At 39.0% G+C, this 26054-nt stretch overlaps 1 protein-coding gene and 1 long non-coding RNA gene across 7 annotated transcripts in view; one reads left to right on the forward strand and one right to left on the reverse strand.

Annotated features, from left to right (window-relative positions):
• Positions 1–21321: 21321 nt before the first annotated feature.
• Positions 21322–24863, reverse strand: LOC132598352 (uncharacterized). The gene is made up of 3 exons (XR_009566427.1): positions 24256–24863; positions 23652–24094; positions 21322–22738 (listed from the first exon to the last, which is right to left on the reverse strand). It is a non-coding gene; the product is annotated as an uncharacterized lncRNA (long non-coding RNA).
• The window catches only part of NOL4 (nucleolar protein 4), a 395653-nt gene continuing 391718 nt past the window's right edge, over positions 22120–26054 (forward strand). For 2 of the 6 annotated variants that reach the window (XM_030876500.2, XM_030876501.2), the window contains exon 1: positions 22123–24045. In XM_030876500.2, coding sequence (XP_030732360.1) covers positions 23785–24045 — 261 coding nt within the window. In that variant the 5' untranslated portion in view covers positions 22123–23784. Of the gene's footprint in view, positions 24046–24795; positions 24995–25091; positions 25185–26054 lie in introns of those variants that run through there. The other 4 variants (XM_060310591.1, XM_030876503.2, XM_060310588.1 and 1 more) reach the window with 4 other exon arrangements.

Below are 26054 nucleotides of genomic sequence, written 5' to 3' on the forward strand. Positions count from 1 at the left end.
TAAAGCTAACAGACAATTCAATTAGAAAATTATAACTATATTCCACTTACAAGTGCAAATATAATTTGGTCTTGATCAGTGATTTTCAAACCTGAGATAGCATGAGAAGCACCTGGAGGGCTTGTTAAAATGAAGAGTCTGGCTCCAGCCTCTTGAGTTTCTGATTCAGTAGGTCTGGGATGGGGTTTAAGGATCTGTATTTCTAACAAGTTTCCAGGTGAGGCTGACCCTGCTATCCCTGGGATCACAACAAACACTGGTCTAGAAAATAATCTGAAATTGTAGGATTAGTGTATCTACGTTTCCATTGTTTCTAGTGTATATAAATATGAAGACCAATTAAAAAGCTTGTTTTAACTACATTTTAACCCATCATCCTATCATTAATCTAGAACATAAATATTACAAAACTACAAACTAGCTCATGGCAACCTTGAAATCCTAATGGCCAATGTAATGAGATTAGTAGCTGGGACCTTTGGGAAGTGTTTGTCTTGTGAGTGAAACCTTCATGAGTGAAATTACTGTTTTATAAAAGTTGCCTCAGAAAGATCCCCAGCCTCTTCCGTCATGTGAGGACACTGTGAGAAGGTGCTGGCTATGGACCCGAAGGAGTGTGTGACCTTGCTGGCACCTTGATCTCAGACTTCTCAGCCTACAGAACTGTGAGAAATGGAGACTTGTTGCTTATAAGTTACCCAGTGTGTAGTATTCTGTTACAGCTGCAGAGAGATGGAAACTCTAAGAAAGATACACAGGAAATGTTAGAAATCAAAAATACTGTACCAAAAATGAAGAAAGTCTTTGTTGGGTCATCAGTAGATTTGACGTGTCAAGGAAAGAATCTCTGAGTTGAAGGTATGTCAATAGAATCAACAAACCGCAGATCCGGGAAGAAGGAAGCTCAGAGAACAAATACACCAAGCTAACAAAAACACTCACACACAGCTAAGCATATCATATTCAAATTGCAGAAAACCAAAGGCAAAGAAAATATCTTGAAAGAAGCCAGATATATGCCTGTTACTCTATAGATAAGCCACACCTTATCTATAGAGTAACAGGCATAAGAATTATAGTAAACATCTTGTCAAAAATAAAACAAGCAAGAAATAGAGGAATAAAACTTTTTTTTTTTTTTTTTCTGTACGTGGGCTTCTCACTGTTGTGGCCTCTCCCGTTATGGAACACAGGCTCCGGACGCACAGGCTCAGTGGCCATGGCTCACGGGCCTAGCTGCTCCGCGGCATGTGGGATCTTCTTGGACCGGGGCATGAACCCGTGTCCCCTGCATCGGCAGGTGGACTCTCAACCACTGCGCCACCAGGGAAGCCCTGGGAATAAAACTTTTAAAGTGTTAAAAGAAAAAATAAATCTACCAACCTAGAATTCTATATCCAGCAAAATTGTCTATCAAAAGTAAAGGAGAAAGGCTTTCTCAAATCAACAAAAACTGAGGGAATTCATCACTAGTAGACATTCCTTGCAAGGAATGTCAGAAAGTCAGCTCTCCATAAAGAGTGTTGGAGAAGGAATAAATGAAAGTAAAGTGAAATATTTTCTTTGTCTTCTTTTTAACTGATCTAAAAGATAACCATTGTTTAAACCAACATGGAATCATAAAATACTCTATTAAAATTAAAGAAGGGAGAAAAAGAAATGGGGGAAGAAACAAAAAGCAATGCAATGAGTAGAAAACAAAGACATGGTAGGTATTCATCTGACTATATCGTTAATCACTTTAAATGTGAATGTCTAAATTCACAATAAAAAGACAGAAATTGTCACAATGGATAGGAAAACAAGACCCAATTATATGTTGTCTACAAGAAACCCACTTTAAATATAAAGGCTCAGATAGATTAAAAGTAAAGGAATGGAGAAAGATACACCATTCTAACACTAATCAAAAGAAAGCTGGAGTACTAATATTAATTTTAGACAAAGCACACAACAATGTAAGGAAAATTATCAGGGATAAAGAGGGGAGTTACATAATGATAATCGGGTGAGTTCCTCAAGAACACATAACAAACACTAATGCTATGCAGCTGACAACAGAGTCTCGAAATACATGAGACTAAACCTGAGAGAACTGAAGAAAAAGACAAAAGTACTATTACTGTTTCATACTTCAACATCCCTCTCTAAGTAATGGACAGAGCAGGCATAAATCACTAAGGATATAGATGCCCTGCACAGCACCATCAATCATCTGGATCTAAGTGACATTTTTCAAACACTCTATCCAATAGCAGCAGAATGCACATTCTTCACAAGCTCATGTGGAACATTTACCAACATGGATCATAAAACACACCTCACAAAGTTAAAAACTATAGAAATCATACGAAGTATGTCCTGTGACCACATGAAATTAAATTAGAAATCAATAACAGGAAGATAGCTGGAATGGAAAGATTCATGTTAAGTTAATTTTTGTATAAAGTGTAAGGTCTGTGTCTAGGTTCATGTTTATGTATATGGATATCCAATTGTTCCAGCACTGCCTTGAAAAGACCACCTTTCTCCATTGAATTGTCTTTGCACCTTTGAAAAATCAGTTGATTATATTTTGTTTGGATCTATTTCTGGGCTCTTTATTTTGTTTCATTGATCTATGTGTATATTCTTTCACCAATGACATGCATGCTGGCTTGATTATTGTAGTTTTATAATAAGTCTTGAAATCAGAAAATGTAAGTCCTCCAACTTTGTTCTTCTTCAACATTATATTATTTTTTGTAGTCTGCTTGCCTTTCCACATAAATTTTAGAATCAGTTTGTTCCTATCTATAAAACAGCTTGTGGAGATCTTGATTGAAATTGTATAGACTCTATAGATCAATTTGAAAAGAATTGACATTTTAATATTAAGTCTTCCAATCCATGAACACGGGATATCATTCCATTTTTTAATATCTACTTTGATTGCTTTCATCAGAGTTGTGTAGTTTTCCATGTATAGATCTTGTATATATTTTGTTAGAGTTATACACAAGTACTTTTATTTTGGTGCTATCTTTCTGCTTTTCTAATTTCTAATTTAATACTTCTGCAGTTTATGCAGAAACAGCTCTAAATATCTCATGGATTGTGGACCACCAAACTGTTTCAAACAGGGGATTCCGCCAAATCCAAACTGATGATTCTGTATATCAAGATCCAGAATATGTTCAATGGAGTGATAGTGCAGGACTAGAATGAAAGCAACAGAGACTGACTGATGTACTACTTTTGGATGTGATTGTTGTATGTATCTCTTAGACTGTTTGAAAATAACTTTTTTTACCCATTCAGATGGGAAAATTATGCATTAACAATCTCAGGGTACAGACACTGTGGCATACAGTTGAAAAGTGCCTCTTATTGTCATTGCTTTAATAAACATAAAATCTTTTAGAGAAGTTTTTCTTTTCCTTTGGGGACTCACTATACGTCATCAATAATCTCTGCATTAAGTGATTGAGATACAGGCTTTGCTTTTCATTCTGCAAAGGCTTGAAGCAGACCTCAATTTAAAATACCACATAGCAGCAAGGAGATGGGTATTTTCCAGTGAGAGGCTTAAAAAAGGCAAGTTTGATTCTGACTCAGGCACTGACCTTGCATCATGGTGCCTTGGAATGACCTTCCTTTACCCAGAAGAGAGCTGTTTTAGAATAAATAGATCATAGACATAATATTGATTTCCATGTTTACTGATTGCTCAGATTTTCCATCTTGAGCCATTGGCAGCTCTGACAATTAGCTCCTGTATCCCTTTGACATACCCCATCTTTTGTTGTTGCTGTTTGTTTGTTTTGTACTTTCTGACACTACAAGATGCTCAAGGATCATCTTTTTTAATTTCCTGCCCCAGTCCAATAATCAGTCATTTCCCTAAGGAGCCCTAGTAGCTTCTATTTTAAAAGGGTATTAAAAACCAAGATGTTTTAGGTATGTTCACTGTTACTGGGGTGTTGTTATTCTAGGCCCTCTCAGATAATGGAGCAAAGAAATATATATTTGTATATACTAATTTATGTATCTACATCTACATAAATGTTTCCATGTATAAACATCTGTATCTGTATTAAGTCAAACTGGAGTTCATACTGATGTCTCCTACTCTAATCCAACTAATCTTAACTCTGGGTCATTCTAGCTTTCTCCCTTTGCTTATCTGTAAACTTCCACTGCAACAGTGAGAGACCTGGCTTCAACCATCTGACATCCATTTGCTTAACTGTTCAACTATACATGTACAGAAGTATCAGAATTGTAGACTTGCACTTTCAATACATTTATCACCTGAACAAATTGCTTTTTGCCTTTAGTTTTCATAAGGTTCACTCATTTCCAAGTTTACTTAGGTCAGTATCTCTTTCCCCTTAATGAGACTGTATTCATACGTTTGTATTGTAACAGATTGTTTTGTCATCTTCTGCATTCCATCCTGGGACCTCGTGACCTCCAAAATGATTTAAAATTTGCATACATTAAGGTTCGTTCTTTGTGTGGTAAAGTTCTATGGGTTTTGACAAATGTATAGTGTCTTGTATCCACTATTGTACCGTCACAGTGAATAGTTTCACGAACATAAAAGTTTCCCTGTTCTTCATTTATTCAAACCGTCCCCAACCCAAACATCAAGAAATCCCCAAACACTCTATAGTTTTGCCTGTTCTAGAATATCATATAATTAGGAAGAGACAGTGCACAATCTTTCCAGACTGACTTTCGCTTAGCAGTATGCTAAGTTTAAGATTTATTTGCCTTTTTATTTATTTCTGTTTTTATTTCTGAACAATATTCCGTTGTATGGATGTTCATTTATAAAATGAAATGATAGTTCACCTATTTTATTTCTGAACAGTTTTCCATTGTATAGATGTAGTATGGTTTGGTTACCCAACCACCTATTGAAGGACTCTTGGTTGCTTCCAGTTTTGGGGTGATAAAGCTAGATTAAACATTCGCAAGCAGTTTTTGATGTGGACATAGATTTTTAAATCAGTTGGGTAGAAACTTAAGATTGCAACTGCTGGATTACATGGCAAACCTATGTTTTGCTTTATAAGAAACTGACAAACTGTCTTTCAAATTGTTGCACCATTTTGAAACCCTACCAGCAATGAATGAGTGTTCCTCTCGCTAGTGTTCCTCTTTGCTAGCATTTGGTGGTGTCAGATTTTTTTTTTAATTTAGTCATTCTAATAGGTGTGTAGTGAAATCTTAATGAAAAATTACGTTGAGCATCTTTTCATATGTGTATTTGCCATATGTTTACCTTCTTGGGTAAGATATACATGTAGAGTTTTGGTCCATTTTAAAAATTGGATTGTTTGTCTTCTTATTGTTGAGTTTTAAGAATTCTTTGTATACTTTGAATACAAGCACTTCATCAGATATATGATTTTTTTTTGGTTTTTTTTTTTTGTTTTTTTTTTTTGCGGTACGCGGGCCTGTCACTGCTGTGGCCTCTCCCGTTGCGGAGCACAGGCTCCGGACGCGCAGGCTCAGGGGCCATGGCTCACGGGCCCAGCCGCTCCACGGCATGTGGGATCCTCCTGGACCAGGGCACGAACCCGTGTCCCCTGCATCGGCAGGCGGACTCTCAACCACTGCGCCACCAGGGAAGCCCAGATATATGTTTTGCAAATATTTTCTCTCAGTTTGTGGCTTGTTTCTTCATTCTCTTAACAGTGTTTTTCACAGAACAGATGTTTTTATTTTTAATAAAATCCAAATTACATTTTTCTTTCACGGATTGTGCTTTTGGTGTTTTATCTAAAAACTCATTGCCAAACTGAAGGTCGCATGGATTTTTTTCCTAGAAGTTTCATAGTTTTAGATATTACATAAAATTCTGTGATATTTTTGAGTTAATTTTTATGTGAGGTGCAAAAATCTGTGTCTAGGTTATTTTTTTTCCCTCACATACGAATGTCCAATTGTTTCAGCACCATGTGTGGAAAAGAATATCTTTTCTCAACTAAATGGCCTTTGCTCTTTTGTCAGTATATCTGCTAGGGTGCATTTCTGGCGGTGGGTCTATTCTGCTCAGTTGAACTACGTGTTCTATTCTTTAGCCAATACCACAATGTCTTGATTACTGTGGCTTTATACTAAGTATTGACATTGGGTCTTGTGTTTCCTATATCTTTGTTTTCCTTCTTCATTATACTGCTGGCTATTTTAGGTCTTTTGCCTTCTTGAATGCACTTTAAAAATCAATTTGTTGATTTCTACAAAATGACTCAGAATTTTATCTTTTTCTGCATATAGATCTTGTATATATATTTTAGATGTATACCTAAGCACTTCATAAGTTTTCGATGCTATTATAAATGGCATTTAAAAAAATTCAAATTAGAAGTGTTCAGTGATACCTTGTAGGCACAGTTGGATTTTGCATATTGACGTTATATATTGCAATCTTGCTGTAATTTATTATTTGTTCCAGGAGTTTTGGTTTGCAGATTATTTATAGTTTTCTACATAGACAATCATGCCATCCATTGAAAAGGTAGTTTTATTTCTTCCTTCCCAATTTGTGTACCTTATGTTTTCTTTTCCTTTTTTAAAATATCTTAATTGCACTAGCTAGGACTTATAATACAATGTTGAATAGGAGTGGTGAGACGGGACACTCTTGCCTGGTCTTAAAACTTAGAGAAATTTTTCACCATTAAGTGTGATGTCAGCTTTAGGAGGCTTGTAGATGTTCTTTATCAAGCTGAGAAAGTTCTGTTTATTCCAAGTTTTTATAGTGAATGTGTGTTGGATTTTTGTCAATTGTTTTATCTGTGTCAATTGATATGGACATATGATTTTTCTTCTTCAGCCTCTTGATGTGGTGGATAATTACAACTGACTTGCAAATGTTGAGCCAACCTTCTATATCTGGAATAAATCCCACTTGGTCAGGGTGTATTTTTATTATATATTGTTGTATGTGATTTGCTAACATTGTGTTGAGAATATTTACATCTGTGTTTATGAAAGATACTAGTCTATAGTTTTTCTTTCCTGAGATGTCTTTAGCTAGTTTTGGTATTAAGGTAGTGATGGTCTCATAGAATAAGTTTGGAACTGTTCCCTCTGCTTTTAGTTTTTTAGATGAGGTTGTAGATTTGGATTACTTCTTCTTTAAATGGTAGATTTACCAGTGAAACCATCTGGGCCTGATGCTTTCTCTTTTGGAAGGTTGTTAATTATTGATTCAATTTCTTTAATAGATATAGGTCTATTTAGATTATCCATTTTTCCTTGTGTGAGTGTTGGTAGTTTTTGTCTTTCAAGGAATTGGTCCATTTTAACTAAGCTATCAAATGTGTGGACATAGGGTTGTTCATAGTAATTCCTTATTATCTTTTTAATGTCCATGTGATAAGTAGTAAGGACCTCTCATTTCTGAATTAGGTAATTTGTGTCTTCTCTCTATTTTTCTTGGTTAGTCTGCTAGAGGTGTATTGCTTTAATTGCATTTTCTAAAGAAACAGCTTTTGATTTTGTTGATTTTCTCTGTTCTCCTATTTTTAATTTCATTTCAACTCTAACTATTTTATTATGTCCTTTCTTCTTGTTGTTTTGGCTTAACTGGCTCTTCTTTCTTAGTTTTCTAAGGTGAAAGGTAGGCTACTCCCTTTAGATTTGTCTTCTTTTATAAAATATATATTTAATGTTATAATTTTCCTCTACGCACTACTTTTGCTGCATCCCAGAAGTTTTGATAAGGTGTATTTTCATGCAAATTAAGTTAAAATAAACATATTTTTTTCTCCCAAGCATTTGAAGTCTTACCTGTTGTAGTGGATTTATTTCTCCTTGCAATTCTATCAGTTTTTGCCTGACATATTTTGATGTTAGGTGCATGTGCATTAAGAATTGTTATATGTAGGGCTTCCTGGTGGTGCAGTGGTTGAGAGTCTGCCTGCCAATGCAGGGGACACGGGTTCGGGCCCCGGTCTGGGAAGATCTCACATGCCGCGGAGCGGCTGGGCCTGTGAGCCATGGCCACTGAGCCTGTGCGTCCGGAGCCGGTGATCCACAATGGGAGAGGCCACAACAGTGAGAGGCCCGCATACCACTAAATAAATAAATAAATAAATAATTGTTATATGTAATCGGAAAACTGATCACTTTATCATACGATATGCATCTCTTTATGCCTGATGATTTTTATTATTCCAAAGTCTGTTTCTTTGAATTTAGTATAGATCAGGTTCTTTTTCCCCATTATGTTAACATGGTATACATTTCTCCATTCCTTTGCTTTTAATCTATATGAATTCTTATATTTAAACTCAGTTTCTTTTTTTTTTTTTGTGGTACGTGGTCCTCTCACTGTTGTGGCCTCTCCCATTGCGGAGCACAGGCTCCGGACACGCAGGCTCAGCGGCCATGGCTCACGGGCCTAACGACTCCGCGGCATGTGGGATCTTCCCAGAATGGGGCACGAACCCGTGTCCCCTGCATCGGCAGGCGGACTCTCAACCACTGCGCCACCAGGGAAGCCCTCTCCCTTTTATTCTGAGCTGTGTAGAGGACAGGCTCTTGGTGCCCCAGCCAGGCATGAGGGCTGTGCCACTGAGGTGGGAGAGCCAAGTTCAGGACACTGGTCCACAAGAGACCTCCCAGGTCCACGTAATAACAAATGGTGAACATCTCCCAGAGATCTCCATGTGAATGCCAAGATCCAGCTCCACTCAACAACCAGCAAGCTACAGTGCAGGATACCCTATGCCAAACAACTAGCAAGACAGGAACACAAACCCATCCATTAGCACAGAGACTGCCTAATATCACAAAAAGGCCACAGACACCCCAAAACACACCACCAGACGTGGACCTGCCCACCAGAAAGACAAGATCAAGCCTCATCCACCAGAACACAGGCACTAGTCCCCTCCACCAGGAAGCCTACAACCCACCGAACCAAACTTAGCCACTGGGGACAGACACCAAAAACAATGGGAGCTACGAACATGCAGCCTACAAAAAGGAGACCCCAAACACAGTAAGTTAAGCAAAATGAGAAGACAGGGAAACATACAGCATATGAGGTAGCAAGGCAAAAAGCCACCAGACCTAACAAAGGAAGAGGAAATAGGCAGTCTACCTGAAAAAGAATTCAGAATAATGATAGTAAAGATGATCCAAAATCTTGGAAATAGAATAGAGAAAATACAAGAAACATTTAACAAGGACCCAGAAGAAATAAAGAGCAAACAAACAGAGATGAACAACACAGTAAATGAAATTAAAAATTCTCTAGAAGGGGTCAAGAGCAGAATAACTGAGGCAGAAGAACAGATAAGTGACCTGGAAGATAAAATAGTGGAAATAACTACTGCAGAGCAGAATAAAGAAAAAAGAATGAAAAGAATTGAGGACAATCTCAGAGACCTCTGGGAGAACATTCAACACACCAACATTCGAATTATAGGGGTCCCAGAAGAAGAAGAGAAAAAGAAAGTGACTGAGAAAATATTTGAAGAGATTATAGTTGAAAACTTCCCTAATATGGGAAAGGAAATAGTCAAGTCCAGGAAGCACAGAGAGTCCCATACAGGATAAATCCAAGGAGAAACACACCAAGACACATATTAATCAAACTATCAAAAATTAAATACAAAGAACAAATATTAAAAGCAGCAAGGGAAAAACAATAAGTAACACATAAGGGAATCCCCATAAGGTTAACAGCTGAACTTTCAGCAGAAACTCTGCAAGCCAGAAGGGAGTGGCAGGATGTATTTAAAGTGAAGAAAGAGTAAAACCTACAACCAAGATTACTCTACCCAGCAAGGATCTCATTCTGATTTGGTGGAGAAATTAAAAGCTTTACAGACAAGCAAAAGCTAAGAGAATTGAGCATCACCAAACCAAGTTTACAACAAATGCTAAAGGAACATCTCTAGGGCAGGAAAAACAAGAGAAGGAAAAGACCTACAATAACAAACCCAAAACAATTAAGAAAATGGTAATAGGAACCTACATATCGATAACTACCTTAAATGTAAACGGACTAAATGCTCCAACCTAAAGACATAGACTGGCTGAATGGATACCAAAACAAGACCGTATATATGCTGTCTACAAGAGACCCACTTCAGACCTAGGGACACATACAGACTGAAAGTGAGGGGAATGGAAAAAGATATTCCATGCAAATGGAAATGAAAAGAAAGTTGGAGTAGCAATTCTCATATCAGACAAAATAGACTTTAAAACAGAGACTATTACAAGAGACAAAGAAGGACGCTACATAATGATCAAGAAAGAGATGAATCCAAGAAGACATAACAGTTGTAAATATTTATGTACCCAACATAGGAGCACCTCAATACATAAGGCAAATACTAGCAGCCATAAAAGGAGAAATCGACAGTAACACAATCATAGTAGGGGACTTTAACACCCCACTTTCACCAATGGACAGATCATCCAAAATGAAAATAAATAAGGAAACACAAGCTTTAAATGATACATTAAACAAGATGGACTTAATTGATATTTATAGGACATTCCATCCAAAAACAACAGAATACACATTCTTCTCAAGTGCTCATGGAATATTCTCCAGGATAGATCATATCTTGGTTCACAAATCAAGCCTTGGTAAATTTAAGAAAAGTGAAATTATATCAAGTATCTTCTCTGACCACAATGCTATGATACTAGTTATCAATTACAGGAAAAGATCTGTAAGAAATACAAACACATGGAGGCTAAACAACACACTACTTAATGACCAAGAGATCACTGAAGAAATTAAAGAGGAAATCAAAATATACTACCTAGAAACAAATGGCAATGAAACCACAATGACACAAAATGTATGGGATGCAGCAAAAGCAGTTCTAAGAGGGAAGTTTATAGCTATACAAGCCTACCTTAAGAAACAAGAAACATCTCGAATAAACAACCTAACCTTACACCTAAAGCAATTAGAGAAAGAAAAAGAAAAAACCCCAAAATTAGCAGAAGGAAAGAAATCATAAAGATCAGATCAGAAATAAATGATAAAGAAACGAAGGAAACGATAGCAAAGATCAATAAAACTAAAAGCTGGTTCTTTGAGAAGATAAAAAAATTGATAAACCATTAGCCAGACCTATCAAGAAAAAAAGGAAGAAGACGCAAATCAATAGAATTAGAAATGAAAAAGGAGAAGTAACAACTGACACTGTAGAAATACAAAGGATCATGAGAGATTAATACAAGCAACTCTATGCCAATAAAATGGACAATGTGTAAGAAATGGACAAATTCTTAGAAATGCACAACCTTCCAAGACTGATCCAGGAAGAAATAGAAAATATGAAGAGACCAATCACAAGCACTGAAATTGAAACTGTGATTAAAAATCTTCCAACAAACAAAAGCTCAGGACCAGATGGCTTCACAGGGGAATTCTATCAAACATTTAGAGAATAACTAACACCTATCCTTCTCAAACTCTTCCAAAATATAACAGAGGGAGGAACACTCCCAAACTCATTTGACGAGGCCACCGTAACTCTGATACCAAAACCAAAGATGTCACAAAGAAAGAAAACTACAGGCCAGTATCAGTGATCAACATAGATGCAAAAATCCTCAACAAAATACTACCAAACAGAATCCAACAGCACATTAAAAGGATCATACATTGTGATCAAGTGGGGTTTATCCCAGGAATGCAAGGATTCTTCAGTATACTCAAATCAATCAATGTGATAAACCATATTAACAAATAGAAAGAGAAAAACCATATGATCATCTCAATAGATGCAGAGAAAGCTTTTGACAAAATTCAACACCCATTTATGATAAAAACCCTCCAGAAAGTAGGCATAGAGGGAACTTTCCTCAAAATAATAAAGGCCATATATCACAAACGCACAGCCCACATCATCCTCAATCATGAAAAACTGAAACCATTTCCACTAAGATCAGGAACAAGACAAGGTTGTCCACCCTCAACACTATTATTCAACATAGTTTTGGAAGTTTTAGCCACAGCAATCAGAGAAGAAAAAGAAATAAAAGGAATCCAAATTGGAAAAGAAGAAGTAAAGCTGTCACTGTTTGTAGATGACATGATACTATACATAGAAAATCCTAAAGATGTTACCAGAAAACTGCTAGAGCTAATCAATGAATTTATTAAAGTAGCAGGATACAAAATTAATGCACAGAAATCTCTTACTTTCCTATACACTAATGATGAAATATCTGAAAGTGAAATTAAGAAAACACTCTCATTTACCATTGCAACAAAAAGATTAAAATATCTAAGAATAATCCTACCTAAGGAGACAAAAGACTTGTATGCAGAAAATTATAAGACACTGATGAAAGAAATTAAAGATGATACAAATAGATGGAGAGATATACCATGTTCTTGGATTGGAAGAATCAGCATTGTGACAATGAGTCTACTATCCAAAGCAATCTACAGATTCAATGCAATCCCTATCAAACTACCACTGGCATTTATCAGAGAACTAGAAGAAAAAAATTCATAATTTGTATGGAAACACAAAAGACCCTGAATAGCCAGAGCAATCTTGAGAAAGAAAAACGAAGCTGGAGGAATAAGGCTCCCTGACTTCAGACTATACTACAAAGCTACAGTAATCAAGGCAGTATGGTACTGGCACAAAAAGAGAAATACAGATAAATGGAACAGAATAGAAAGCCCAGAGATAAACCCATGCACATATGGTCACCTTCTCTTTGATAAAGGAGGCAAGAATATACAGTGGAGAAAAGACAGCCTCTTCAATAAGTGGTGCTGGGAAAACTGCACAGCTACATGTAAAAGAATGAAATTAGAACAGTCCCTAACACCATACACAGAAATAAACTCAAAATGGATTAAACCTAAATGTAAGTCCAGACACCATCAAAGTCTTAGAGGAAAATATAGGTAGAACACTCTATGACATAAATCACAGCAAGATTCTTTTTGACCCACCTCCTAGAGAAATGGAAATAAAAACAAAAATAAACCAGTGGGACCTAATGAAACTTAAAAGCTTTTACACAGCAAAGGAAACTGTAAACAAGACAAAAAGACAACCCTCAGAATGGGAGAAAATATTTGCAAATGAAGCAACTGACAAAGGATTAATCTCCATAACATACAAGCAACTCATGCAGCTCAATATCAAAAAACAAACAACCCAATCCCAAAATGGGCAGAAGACCTAAATAGACATTTCTCCAAAGAAGATATACAGATTGCCAACAAACACATGCAAGAATGCTCAACATCATTAATCATTAGAGAAATACAAATCAAAACTACAATGAGAGATCATCTCACACCGGTTAGAATGGCCATCGTCAAAAAATCTACAAACAATAAATGCTGGAGAGGGTGTGGAGTAAAGGGAACCCTCTGGCACTGCTGGTGGGAATATAAACTGATACAGCCACCATGGAGAACTGTATGGAGCTTCCTTAAAAAACAAAAAACAGAACTATCATATGACCCAGCAATCCCACTACTGGGCATATACCCTGAGAAAACCATAATTCAAAAAGAGTCATGTACCAAAATGTTCATTGCAGCTCTATTTACAATAGCCAGAACATGGAAGCAACCTAAGTGTCCATCAACAGATGAATGGATAAAGAAAATTTGGGACATATATACAGTGGAATATTACTGAGCCATAAAAAGGAATGAAACTGAGTTATTTGTAATGAGGTGGATGGACCTAGTGACTGTCATACAGAGTGAAGTAAGTCAGAAAGAGAAAAACAATACCGTATGCTAACACATATATATGGAATCTAAAAAAAAAAAAAAAAAAAAGAAAGAAAATGGTCAGAAGGACCTAGGAGCAAGATGGGAATAAAGATGCAGACCTACTAGATAATGGACTTGAGGATACAGGGAGGGGGAAGGGTAAGCTGGGACAAAGTGAGAGAGTGGCATGGACATATATACACTACCAAATGTAAAATAGATAGCTAGTGGGAAGCAGCTGCATAGCTCACGGTGATCAGCTCGGTGCTTTGTGATCACCTAGAGGGGTGTGATAGGGAGGGTGGGAGGATGGGAGATCCAAGAGGGAAGAGATATGGGGACATATGTATATGTATAACTGATTCACTTTGTTATAAAGCAGAAACTGACACACCATTGTAAAGCAATTATACTCTATTAATAAAGATGTTAAAAAAATATTGTTAGTGATTGGCCTACAGAGTTTGCATGTTTATTGCGTTTTAAAAATAAACTTCTTAATTAAATATTAACATACATGGGGAAAAGTGTACTAATAATAAGTATATAACACAATGTATTTTCTTAAAGTGAACCACCCGTATAATTAGCACATAGTTCAGGAAACTGCATGTTACTACCATTTTAGAAACCCTCTTAGTGTCCTCCACCAGTTACTACAATCAAAGTAAACAGTTTGTTTTTGAATAAAATCTTTGGGAATTTATTTTTGTTCTTGTTACTTATGCTGGCTTTCATAGATGATAGTTGGTTTTCTTATTTTTGGACATTTCAAGTTGTATGCTCATATTTGGATGTTCTTAAACTTAGACAAACCTGATTACTCAAATGGTGGATGTTTTCCTCTACAGAGAATTTGTATTTACTTTTACTATGAGCCAGGTGGCAAGGCCAACTTCATAACTATTTTAATACCCTTCGAGTGTCTCCGGTTTCGTATAGGATTTTCAGGAACAGCTCCAGCACTATGTTGCTGATCTAATGTTCAGTCTTTCTACCATAATGTTGACATTAACGTTGCTCATGAGATCCTCTAGCCTCTTGGGTGTGTTGACTGCTCACTGATCAGTTTTCAATGGACTTTTTTGTGGGAGGGGAGAGCGAGATCCTTTCCTCACATCCTGTGAGCCCAGTCATGCAATCAAAACTACTTATTATGCATCCTTGAGTTGTTTTCTTGAAAAAGGGCTCTTAGCGTCTCTAGTCAGCTATAGCACTGGAATCGGAAATCCACATTAATTTCATTCTTAAAATGTATAAATCAATACTATGCCTTTACCTTAATGGGTATTAGTAAAAAAGTGAGCCAATATCATCACTGTATGTTTCTTAATTAACTGATTGATACTTAAAAGTTACAGTTTTTTGCTATTTTAGAAAGTACTGGTCATATAAATATTTGGAAACAGTTAAAAAATGTGTAAGTCATGAAATCATTTTACTTGGGATTAGGAAATTTAATACTCCAACAAAATGATATACTCAGATTTTATTTGAGTCAAAGAAATCTTGAGATTTCAAGACTATTGCTGTTTCAAAATTCAGGTATAATTGTTTTTCTACAAGAAGACATGTATGCATAAATATGCTCAGAAACATAGCTGTCTTTGTAAACCATTCTCTACCACTGGCCCTCAAGGAGCTGTTTCATCTTCCCCTTGTATGTTGGGGCTTATTTCAATCATCACACCCAATTACAAACTAATGGCTAAAATGACTCAAAGGTTTGATTGGCTCACAGCTTCATTGTACCTAGTGAGGTTGTTCTTAATAAATTATGTTTTATGATATGTTAAGCAATTTGTATCTGATGCACACATGTGTAAAACTCTGCCTTGAAGATTAGTTCAATCTAAAATTTGCAATTTATTAAGATAAATGGAAGTTTCTCACCCCCATAGTGGTGTTCTGCTTTTCCAAGCTATCAAGATGACCAAAGCAGACAGTTCAAAATTGAATTGCCTAAGAAGTATTTTTACATATAAATGAATACTTCGTGTTTTAAAAGTTAACTCTCATTTTCAAAACTCAATACAAACTAGAGAAAGAACTTAAATTTTTGGAGCTTCTAAATGGTTACTCTGCTTTTTGATCAAGAAGTTTAATTAAAGAGTTTTCTAAAGACTTGGGAGATGTTCATTTTAGAAGAAAAGAGACAAGAGAAATCTAAAACTTATTTTCTGCCTTGCTTTTCAATGCCTGTTGGAATAGTCCCAGGAAAACTAGGGGTAGTTTTCCCTTCAACTTCTTCCCCCCCACACCAAAGGACAGTATGTTTGCATTGTTACAGCTATTTTGCAGATTCTGATACTAGAACTCAGATGTCTTCCCGTGAAAACTATTTCTAGAGTCTGTGGTTTTAGCCAAGAAATATGTGTGTCCGTTCTTGTCACTTTTAGCCTGCAAGTTAAACACATGTCCTACAATTATTAATAATATATTGTAAATAAGATATGAGGGTTAGGTGATGGCGGTAAGATATTAATTGGTTCATTCAATAGAAATAGGAGTGAAAACTGGAAACGCGCAAAAGTATAATGGGAGTTGGGCAGAGGTGCGTTGTTCCCTCTTCCCTGAAGAGTTGTTACTTTCCATGACAAAATAACTGTTCTAAAAATAATGCAGAAATTCTATAATCGTGCTGTCCACTGAGTTGAAGATGATATGTGGATTACTGTTTTAAGCCATATATTTTGGAAGAAAAGATAAGCCATATGGCTACTGGAAATAAAGCAATATTTGGGGCCAGAAAAAAATGTATTTTCTTCTCTGTTACAAGGGACATGAACACCAGACTTAGCGTTGGACTTCATCATAGTTCTGACAGCTAGATGAAAATGTCAGGTGGATAAATGTTGAATGAATCCATATGTGGCTGTTAAAATGTAGGGATTGGCTGTGCCACGGACTTGTTTATACAGAGATGTTAAAGGTAGGAACTAAAGAGAAATTCAGCAAATCCACTAGACCTGTAAAATCTAGTTTGTTCTTAGTTTGCACACAAGTATATATGGAAATTAACTGCTGACCAATGTATCATATTTAATGGTGATCACACCAAACAAACATAAAAGTCAATCAACTTGGGGCCAAGCAAAAAACATTAAATTTCTAATCTTTTTTCTTTTGGTTAGAAAATGGAATAAAGATACTGATACTGTAGCTTACGAATTAAAAAATAAAACAACACTTTTTTGGTGTGTCTTAGTAATGACAGCCCTAAAGATCAGAGCAATATTTAAACTTTCTAAAAATCATTTTTTTTCTGAACCAAAAGATAGCTATAGCATACTAAAGATAGCTCTTTTCAAGATTATTTGGAAGAAGAATCATCATAATGGAAGTCAACTAATAAAATCAGACTTGTGACACTTTTTATGTAGTCTCAAATTTCCCTATTGGCACAATATGTACCTTTCTACTTTAACTTTGTTTATTCTGTTTCATTTTGAAAAGTTGCCATGCTGTACGGTAATCAAGTTGCTGACTGAGTTGGCCATTTGCTTCCTTTACAAATTCCTTTTCCATGGAGGAGTTATTTATAGATGGTTAAACATCTGGATGCATAATGATGTTTAGAACTTCCAGGTTTCAAAGTAGCAAGGACCATCTATCACACTCTCTGGTCTGGCTAAAGGGCTCGAATTCTCTTACTGACTTAACTCTGTAGACAAAGGCTTTATTTGATCCCTTCAATGACAGATTTGCTCATAGGCCATCTTCAAAGCATAGATTCCTATTTTAGCATGCCTCCGTGTCCTGATTTAATGTAGAACAGGTCTAACCAAAGTTTTCAAGCTTTAAAAATTTTCTTTATTTATTTTGAAGTCAAATTTTATTTATTTTTATTTTTTGACTTTTTAAAGATTTAATTCAATTTTTAATTTAATGAAAGATACTTTAAATTCTATAGTGCTTTACAATTTTCAAAAGTTTCACATACATGATTTCATATAATCCTATAATAACCCTTCCCCCCCATAGTGCCCCTCCCCATTCCCTCTCCCCACTGGTGCCCACCAGTTTGTTCTCTGTATGTGTGAATCTGCTTCATTTTTGTTTTATTAATTAGTTTGTTGTATTTTTTAGATTTCACATATAAGTTATATCATACAGTATTTGTCTTTCCTTTTTAAAATTTAAATGATTAGGAATCCCCTGGCCGTCCAGTGGTTAGGACTCTGCACTTCCACTGCAGGGGGCCTGGGTTTGATTCCTGGTTGGGAACTAAGATCCTGCAAGCCATACAGTGAGGCCAAAAAATAAAAAATAAATTAAAAAAAAAAAAACTTTAGATGATTTTAGGGCCATGTAAATTTTGGAACTCACTAACAGTTTAGGTCCAGCCAAGGATTGATTCAAATTGCTTTGCTATTTTTCTCAGGCTTTCCCATCATCAGAGTTACACCAATGGGAAGCTAACTTTTGCTGTTCGGTCAGTGCATGACATTCCATTTTAGCACTAGGGTATCAGTTTATACAAAATCAGTATCAAAAGATAGAATCTTTCCCTTTAGGGGGATGGAGGAATGTGGATAGAGGTGATGTCTTTCATTCCCATGGCTTTAAATTTCCTGTATTTATATCTCCAGCCCAGACTTTCCTCTGTCGTTCAAGCTTCTATATTCAAATTCCTACATGAACAACTCTTTCCATATTTCAAATTTAACTTTTCTGAAATTAAATTTTTCTTCCTGCCTCTCCACCCCAACCTACTTCTGCTTCTACCTCAGCCTCCAACTCCCAATCTGTTCCTCTCTCAAACCCCCCTCTCTCAGTGTCCTCACTAGCCATACTACTAAAGCCAGAAGCCATCTGGTCATCCTTGACTCAATCTCTTCTCTCACCTGCCACATGCAATCCATCAGCAAGCCTTCTGCTATCTTTAAAACGCATCTTCAATCCTTCACTTCTCTCCCTGTACCTCGACCATTACCTTTCTAATCCATTAGTATAATATTTCACCTAAACTACTACAACTACAGCAAGTTTCCTAATTGGCCATGCTTTCCTCCTCCTAATCCTTTCTTTTCAAAGTGGCCAGTGAAACTTCTAAAAATGCATCTCGTATCACATACTTCTCCTGCTTTAAATACTTGATTGATTTTCCACTGGACCAATAATACAATGCAAATTCCTTATCATGGTGACTAGTGCCCTATAGGATATGGCAGCAAAAGACAACTCAGACCTCATAGCCTACCTCTCCCTTTGAAGCTCAATAAGCTCCAGTTACACTGGTCTTCTTTCTAGTCCTCAAACATGCCAAGAGGTCTTGCCTTTGTGCTGTGCCTGTAGTTCCCCTCCCTGGCTTTTTGACTGGTTGACTTCTTTGCATCCATCATGTCTCACAATAAGTGTTACCTACCCAGATATATCTTCCCTGAGTCACCAAGTCCCTCTAACTCTGCCACTGTTTTCTATTATAGCACCATTTTTTTCCCTCCTGGCACTTACCTCAAGGGCTAATTATTTATTTCTTTGCTTATTATGTTTTCCTTAAAAAATTTAAGTTCCATTAGATGATGGCCATATATATACATCAGTCTTGTTGACTACTTTAACTCTAGGGCCTATCAGAGAAGTTGGTGCTCAGTAAATATTTGTTGAATGAAAGTATAATTATATGGATGGATGAATGAAGCCTTGTTTATTCTTTGAATCTTTATTTTATGATTACGGATTATATGTTGTTTGCACTGTAACATTTTGCTGATGAATATGTAGTGTTGCATGACTATTTGTGATGGATATTAAAATGCAAGATTTTCCAGATGTTTTTAAATGTCATATGCAAACTGACCATGAGGTTGGAAGAAATTTTACTTTCATAATAAAATCATGTTGATTGTATTTCAAAATTTGGATTATCCTTCATTAAAATATAATATATATTTTACTATATATTACAATTCTGATATAATAATTTCTGACTTCCTCTCCCTATAAATGGCATGCAGAACCCTGGGCCAGGGCTTAGTGATTGGTGTTCAGATATAGGGGTAAAGAGTCACTTTTTTGGAGAGAGATGCTCTGTAGAGAATCAATTCTGAAGAAAGTGACTTGGGGGAAATGCCAATTAAATTCCAGGCAGCCTGTTCAATGAATAATTTAGCTGAAGGAAAGGCTCAGTATGACCCTCTAGGTGGAGCTGGGAAGAACTTCTAGAGAAGTTAAAAGTAAAGGAGAGAAATGAATCCAGAGTGAGTTGCTGAAGCAGATTTTAGATATTTCAAGTGCTTATGCTTTTATGTAGATAAGATATGGTAAAAGATGTTGACCCAGCCCCCCAACTAATAATGAGTACAAGTACAGGACAGAGCACACTGGAGACCAAAGAATCCACAGGGCTCTGAGAAACTTGGCTCTCAAAGTCCTAGAACTCTCTTTTCCTTTAGTCCAATGTGAATACTCTTTCAATAGTTAAAATTTACCTCTTCCTTCGAAAAAGAATGTGTCTTACATGATCTCTTTCATTTCTGTAATTTTTTTTTTTTTGCTTACATACAAAATCTAGTTAATATGACTAGGGGTTGATGACATATTTGTTTGTATTCTGTGAATCCTTTATGTCTCAAGGGTTCTAATTTCCATACACTGGTGTGTCAAGTATAACCATAAATAGAATGAACACGTGTATGTGGTCAGTCCCTATGATTTCCTTAAGTGGGGCCCAACTTCGTCCAAACACCACCCAGCAAAAGGCAACAGGAATGGCCAAGAATTATGCCTGCCTGCTTCTTCCTTCCTTCCCTTCCTCATTTTTCCTTCCTTTAGTAATTAACTAACTCAGTATATATTTATTAAGTACTTACTGTGTGCATTGTTCATTGTGTTGGAGTTACTTGGAAAACAAGAAAATGCAACCTCTCAAGAGTCTTCCAAGCAAGATTCTATTTGAATAATGAAACATACTTACATGAAAATATATAGTACGAGGAGCAGTGCAGTTCTTGTGATCTAAAACCATGTTTTCCAAACTATAGTTGCCAGTCATCGTTTGCTGGATCATAAAATAAATTTATTGAGTTAGGACAATACTTTACCAAATAAAATAAATAAATAGGAGAAAATGGCAAATAGTGTGTATTGCATGTAATAAAAAAATACTTATTGCATAAAATTTTTGGAGGACAGATGTATGTATGCACTCTATGCCAAAGTAAAATATGTCTTACTATGAGACAAGGTTAAAAAAAATGTTTGAAAGACTCTATCCAGAGGAGTTTAGAGAGGCAGATTACTTTAACTTGAGTAAGTCAAGAAAGGAAGTCTTTCTGGTTCTGAAGGTACTTGAATGAGGCTTAGAGGAGGTGGGGTGACTTTTCAAATGAAAGAGCTACCAAAACGAATTCTAAAATTGCGAATTCAGCTATAACCGTAAGAGAAAGTAAACTCTATAGAACCAGCTTAATCTTGAATGAATGACCACCCTGTGACCAACTATACTTCCAGAATCTCCTAGGAAACCTATGACCAATATACCAGAAAATCTAGATCTCTTGACTTGGAATCATCCTCCGTCTCTGATATCACCAGGGAAACTTTTAAGAGAGTTGTTCCTGTGAGGTTCACATTTAGAAGGGTGATGGAAAATACTATTCTGTCCAATTGCTTGTTCCAAATATTTATTTAAGATATTGAAAAAAAAGTTTTAATGTGAAAAGCCTAAAGATAAATACCCAATTCAATAAACTGAAAGTGATCCTTCCCTTATATGTGATCCACTTGTGACTTCTATTGGCCGGTGGATTCTCTGAGCTCTACCGGTGTAATATTTATTGGGCAAAAATAATTCAAGGACTCAGGACAACTGATTTATTTTAGCATTTTCTTTTTGATACAAAAGAAGGGAATAAAAAGAATAAAAGCAGTCAAGGTAGCCTCTAGAGGAGGAGCTGTCGATGCAGCAATCTTGCAAGTTAATGAGAATTCACCCGGGACTCTAGAACCCCCCAGAGAGGGGAGAGAGGAGGAGATGGGGAGGGGGGGTGGATAAAAACTCTTCCTTTGCAGCTGGCCCTCTCCCTCATTTGTTGCTCCAATAAGCAGTAATTAGGTCCTGAGCTAATGGTGTCAGCTGATCTGCTGTTTTTAGGCTAGACCCAGAGGAATCTCCATGGAAACCCTGCTGGAGTCGTCCCCCCACCTGGATGCTGAGTGCTCCTTTCCGCCACCTGGCTGCCGCCGGGCCCGCTGCTACCTCCTCCTGCCTTTAACCTGCAGCCTGCAGCATGCGCACTGCCCCCGGGATCCCTAAATGGGACAATTCTGTCCGTGACGTCAGCGCCCAGCCGTCTCCACAGAAACTTTTGTCCCATTGGCCAATCAGAGAGCTTGGAAGGGGCCGGGGAAGGGGGGGCGGGAGGAGAGGGGAGTGGGAGGGGTGGGGGTGAGGGGAGAGGCGAGAGGTTTAGTGTGTGGAGCTGCTCGCGCTCCGCCTGGGCTGTCAGTCCCGGCTCCAGCCGCCGCGAGACCTTCCCGGAGACGCGCTCACACACGGCGCACCCCCTGCACACCGCACGCCCTCGCTCCCTGGCTCACACACACGCACACACTAAGCCTGGCCGAGCAGGAGCCACTGACCATTTTGCAAGTGCCGGGACCAGCTGCGGCGCACTGGGTACAAACACTCCGCGTTCTCAGTCGGGGCTTTCGTCTTGGAGACCACGACGAGGGGCGAAGGTGGGCTAGGACGCGGACCCGGCGCTGAGCGCTGGTCGGGCCGCCTTGCTGGCAGAGCCGCCTCCCGGGACGGGCGCGGGCCTCCGCAGAGAGTAGAATAAAGAGGAGCGGCCGCAATCGCAGCGCGAGGAGGATGGGAACTCTCCTATTCCAAGCTCTGTAACAAACGGATGGAAATCCTGAATGGAGGAACCGCTGATTTCATTTGCTTGAGAAATCGTCCGGAGGAACTCATATTTGGCCACTCTGAGGTGTGGAGGGGGTGTCCATGACGTGGCAGGGGGAAAATAGACATCCGAAACCTCCCGTGTGAACTGCAAACTGTAACCAAGCAATGGGAAAATGATACCTCGCTATATTCTAATTTCATGCAAAGGGTTTTAAGCATCTGTATCATAAACTTACTTCTATGCCTTGTACCCAGTTCGCCAGAGACCAGAGTCCTGTCTGGGGACCCCATCATTATCCGGGAGACCCGCCGCCAGCGGCCTGCCTTCGTTTACCCACATCCCCCTGGAACGGATATCTGTTTGGGGTACCACAGGCTATCCTATAGAACTATGGCCAAATCTTCGTGAATGCTTTGCTAATTCTGGGACTTAACTCCTGGAACCTACCTCCGGGACTGGAATTTAGCCTAAATGCATCTGAAGAAATGACATTGTATGCCGCTTTAAAAATACCTTAAAAAATTTCCTGTGTAGCAGGATTTGATAGGTTTAACAACATGACAGGTAAGAACTTTCTCTCTTTCTAGTCCCTGAACGCCCCACGCAGGGAAAGGCCGAAGCGGAACAGGACCCTGGAGCGCGCTCTCAGGCGCTCGGCCGGGCAGCTGCTTTTGAGAGAGGCGCAGCCCTCGCTCCTGGACCGTGGGGCCGGAGGCTGGGGAATCTTCTGGGGCTCGCGCGGGGAGGCGGCGCTGCGCTCCACCTGCCTGCCCCGGACACAGCCCCGGGCGAGGCGTCGAGGGACCACCTCAAGTCAATAGTGGGTTTTTGATAAACCAAGGAATGGGATTTTAATTATTCAAAACCCAGCTCCTCCGGGCCAGATGCTGTTAGGATGGTCCTACTCCTACAGTATTAAAGAGACCCATCACTAAGAAGACGAGAAAAGCGTCCAAGACATCCGTCGCAATTACGAACGAACCAGAGACTTGGTAGCACAGGGCATTGATCGCTGGTGCCCAACCGACCCTCCTCCCCACTCCCCATTCCCCCCCCACACACACCCGAGGCAGGCTCTGGCGGCGGCCGGGACCTCGCGTCCCTACATCGTGGCGGGAGCTGCATTTTTCATGAGCCCGGGGTGAACAGGTGCGAAGTGCGCTGGGAGCATCCGGCCGGCGGCCGGGAGCAGGGAACATGGAGAGTGAGCGCGACATGTACCGCCAGTTCCAGGACTGGTGCCTCAGGACTTACGGGGACTCAGGCAAGACCAAGACGGTGACCCGTAAAAAATACGAGCGGATCGTCCAGCTCCTCAACGGCTGCGAGTCGAGCTCCACGGACAACGCCAAATTTAAATTCTGGGTCAAATCGAAGGGTTTCCAGCTGGGCCAGCCGGACGAGGTCCGCGGGGGCGGCGGCGCAAAGCAAGTGCTCTACGTGCCGGTCAAGACCACGGTGAGTGACTCGCCTTCCTCTGTTATTCGTCTGCCCGAGCAGCCCGGCGCTGGGGGGGTGGGGGAGAAAGGGGGAGCCGTGAGCCACCGTTGGCTCGTTTGCCCCTACCCTTCTCAACCCCCTCCCCAAGTCGTCCCCAGTCGCGTGAGCCAGGCGCGTTTCCCCCAACGTGGAATCTTTGTGGTCCTTTATTTTAAAGCGGCAGCGCACCTTCAGAGCGCGCAGCCCTCCTGGCCTCCGGGCTCCCGGATCCGCTGCTGGAGCTTCCATCCCCTGGTCGGGCGGCGTCCCGCGTCCTCGGGCTGGGCCATTGTCCCACGTCCTTCGCTGGGCGCCTGGCGCGTGTCCCGCCTTCGCCACCGCTCATAAAGGCCACGCTGGAACCCCAGACGCACGCTCTGATAATAGACGATTCTGATCGATAGTCTACAGTGTCTCCTTATTGGCACAAAGCCCAAACGTGGCGCTGGTCGTGGATGTGGGCTTTTCCCCCGGACACTATCAGGTTTTATTGTTAGACCGCCGCTATTGGGAGACACCGGGCTGTCCGATCGCCTTTATCACTCCCGGAGATCTTACCACGACTATTTAGATTGTAGATAAGGTCCTGGAGATTCCTCCTCCTATTTCCCCCATTCCCTTCCTCACTTCCCCCTTTCACAAATAAAGCCGCAGCTACATGATGAACAACAAAGCGAGATGGGTTTGGGCGCAGTCAAGTGGTGTACGTATTTGTTCCTTATTCTGGGATGGCTCTAGTCTCATGGCCACAAAGCTCTAAGCCCAGGCGCTGGCATTGAGAGCTCAGTATACCTCAGCCTACTAGGCAGGAGCCTGTGAGGCTGGGGAGCGGCGGCAGCGTCAATTTCCTTTTTAAGGAGATGGGAATTGTGGGCTACAAGTAGGATTGCAGATCAGATCCGTAAGACCTCTTTCTTCATCATGCTAGGTGGGTACTCGTCTGGAGTAGGGGTGGGGGAGGGTATCTGGCATCCTGTACATTTTTGCCTCGCTTTCGGGTTTCTTGAGCATTTGCTCCTTTTCCTCCCTTCCTTACTGGCCACTGTTTCTCGTGCAGTATTCCTGGAGGATGCTAGAAACGAGATGCCTTGAAAGCTATTCTTCTCTATCAAACGGAGGTATATTCAATTGGAAATATGTGCATGAAAGGTTTTTCAAAGGATTATTTGGAGGACTCTTTTATGTTTGGAAAGCAGTTTATGGTTTCTTGAGATTAATTAGGGGTAGTTGTTTGAAGGGAGTATATTTCTCTCGAAATTTATATGGAAAATGGGACATGGAAATAAAGGTGAAATGGAAACACACATAAAAGTTCTGATGTTTTTTAAAAAAATGTACCATTGTTGGAAGGTTTCTAGAAGGTCGATCTATAAATGCAGCCTTCTCTTTTAACATGTGGCATTGCTAAAGACAATGGTGAGATTGCTTTACTAAGTAATGAGCACGGATGAACTGAGGTTTCTTTACATCTGGATGAGCCAGAAGTCTGTCACAGAGAATGAAGTGCTTTGATTCATTTGCATTGGGAGTAACATGAAGAACCTGATTTAAAAAAATAACTTACTGGTAGACAAAGTAAATTAGAATTCACAGCATGTGAATATATTTTCCTTTGGGCAATACGGGGCTAACTGATGAATATAATAATCATTTAAGATATATTTACCTGAATATTATTTAATAATTCTGTGTCTTTCTAAATTGCTAGCTTGGGAGTTTGCTTTTCATTTTTTTATGTTATGCTTAGGCACCTCTGTTTACGTGTCAGATAGCTTCACTTGTGTATTGCACCAGTGAGTCTATACTTGCATGGATTTTGTTACATCCACTGTATGTATAAACAGGTGTGCCTTTTTAAAACATTGATTCAAAATTCTAACGTAAATTCTGTAATGGTTCTAGAGGCGCTAAGATAAACATGGATGCCAGTAATTCAAACCAGCATTCACATGCTCAGATACCATATTTTCATTGAAAAATTAATGCAG

This window comes from Globicephala melas, chromosome 13 (assembly GCF_963455315.2).
Source record: "Globicephala melas chromosome 13, mGloMel1.2, whole genome shotgun sequence".
Classification (NCBI taxonomy): Eukaryota; Metazoa; Chordata; class Mammalia; order Artiodactyla; family Delphinidae; genus Globicephala; species Globicephala melas.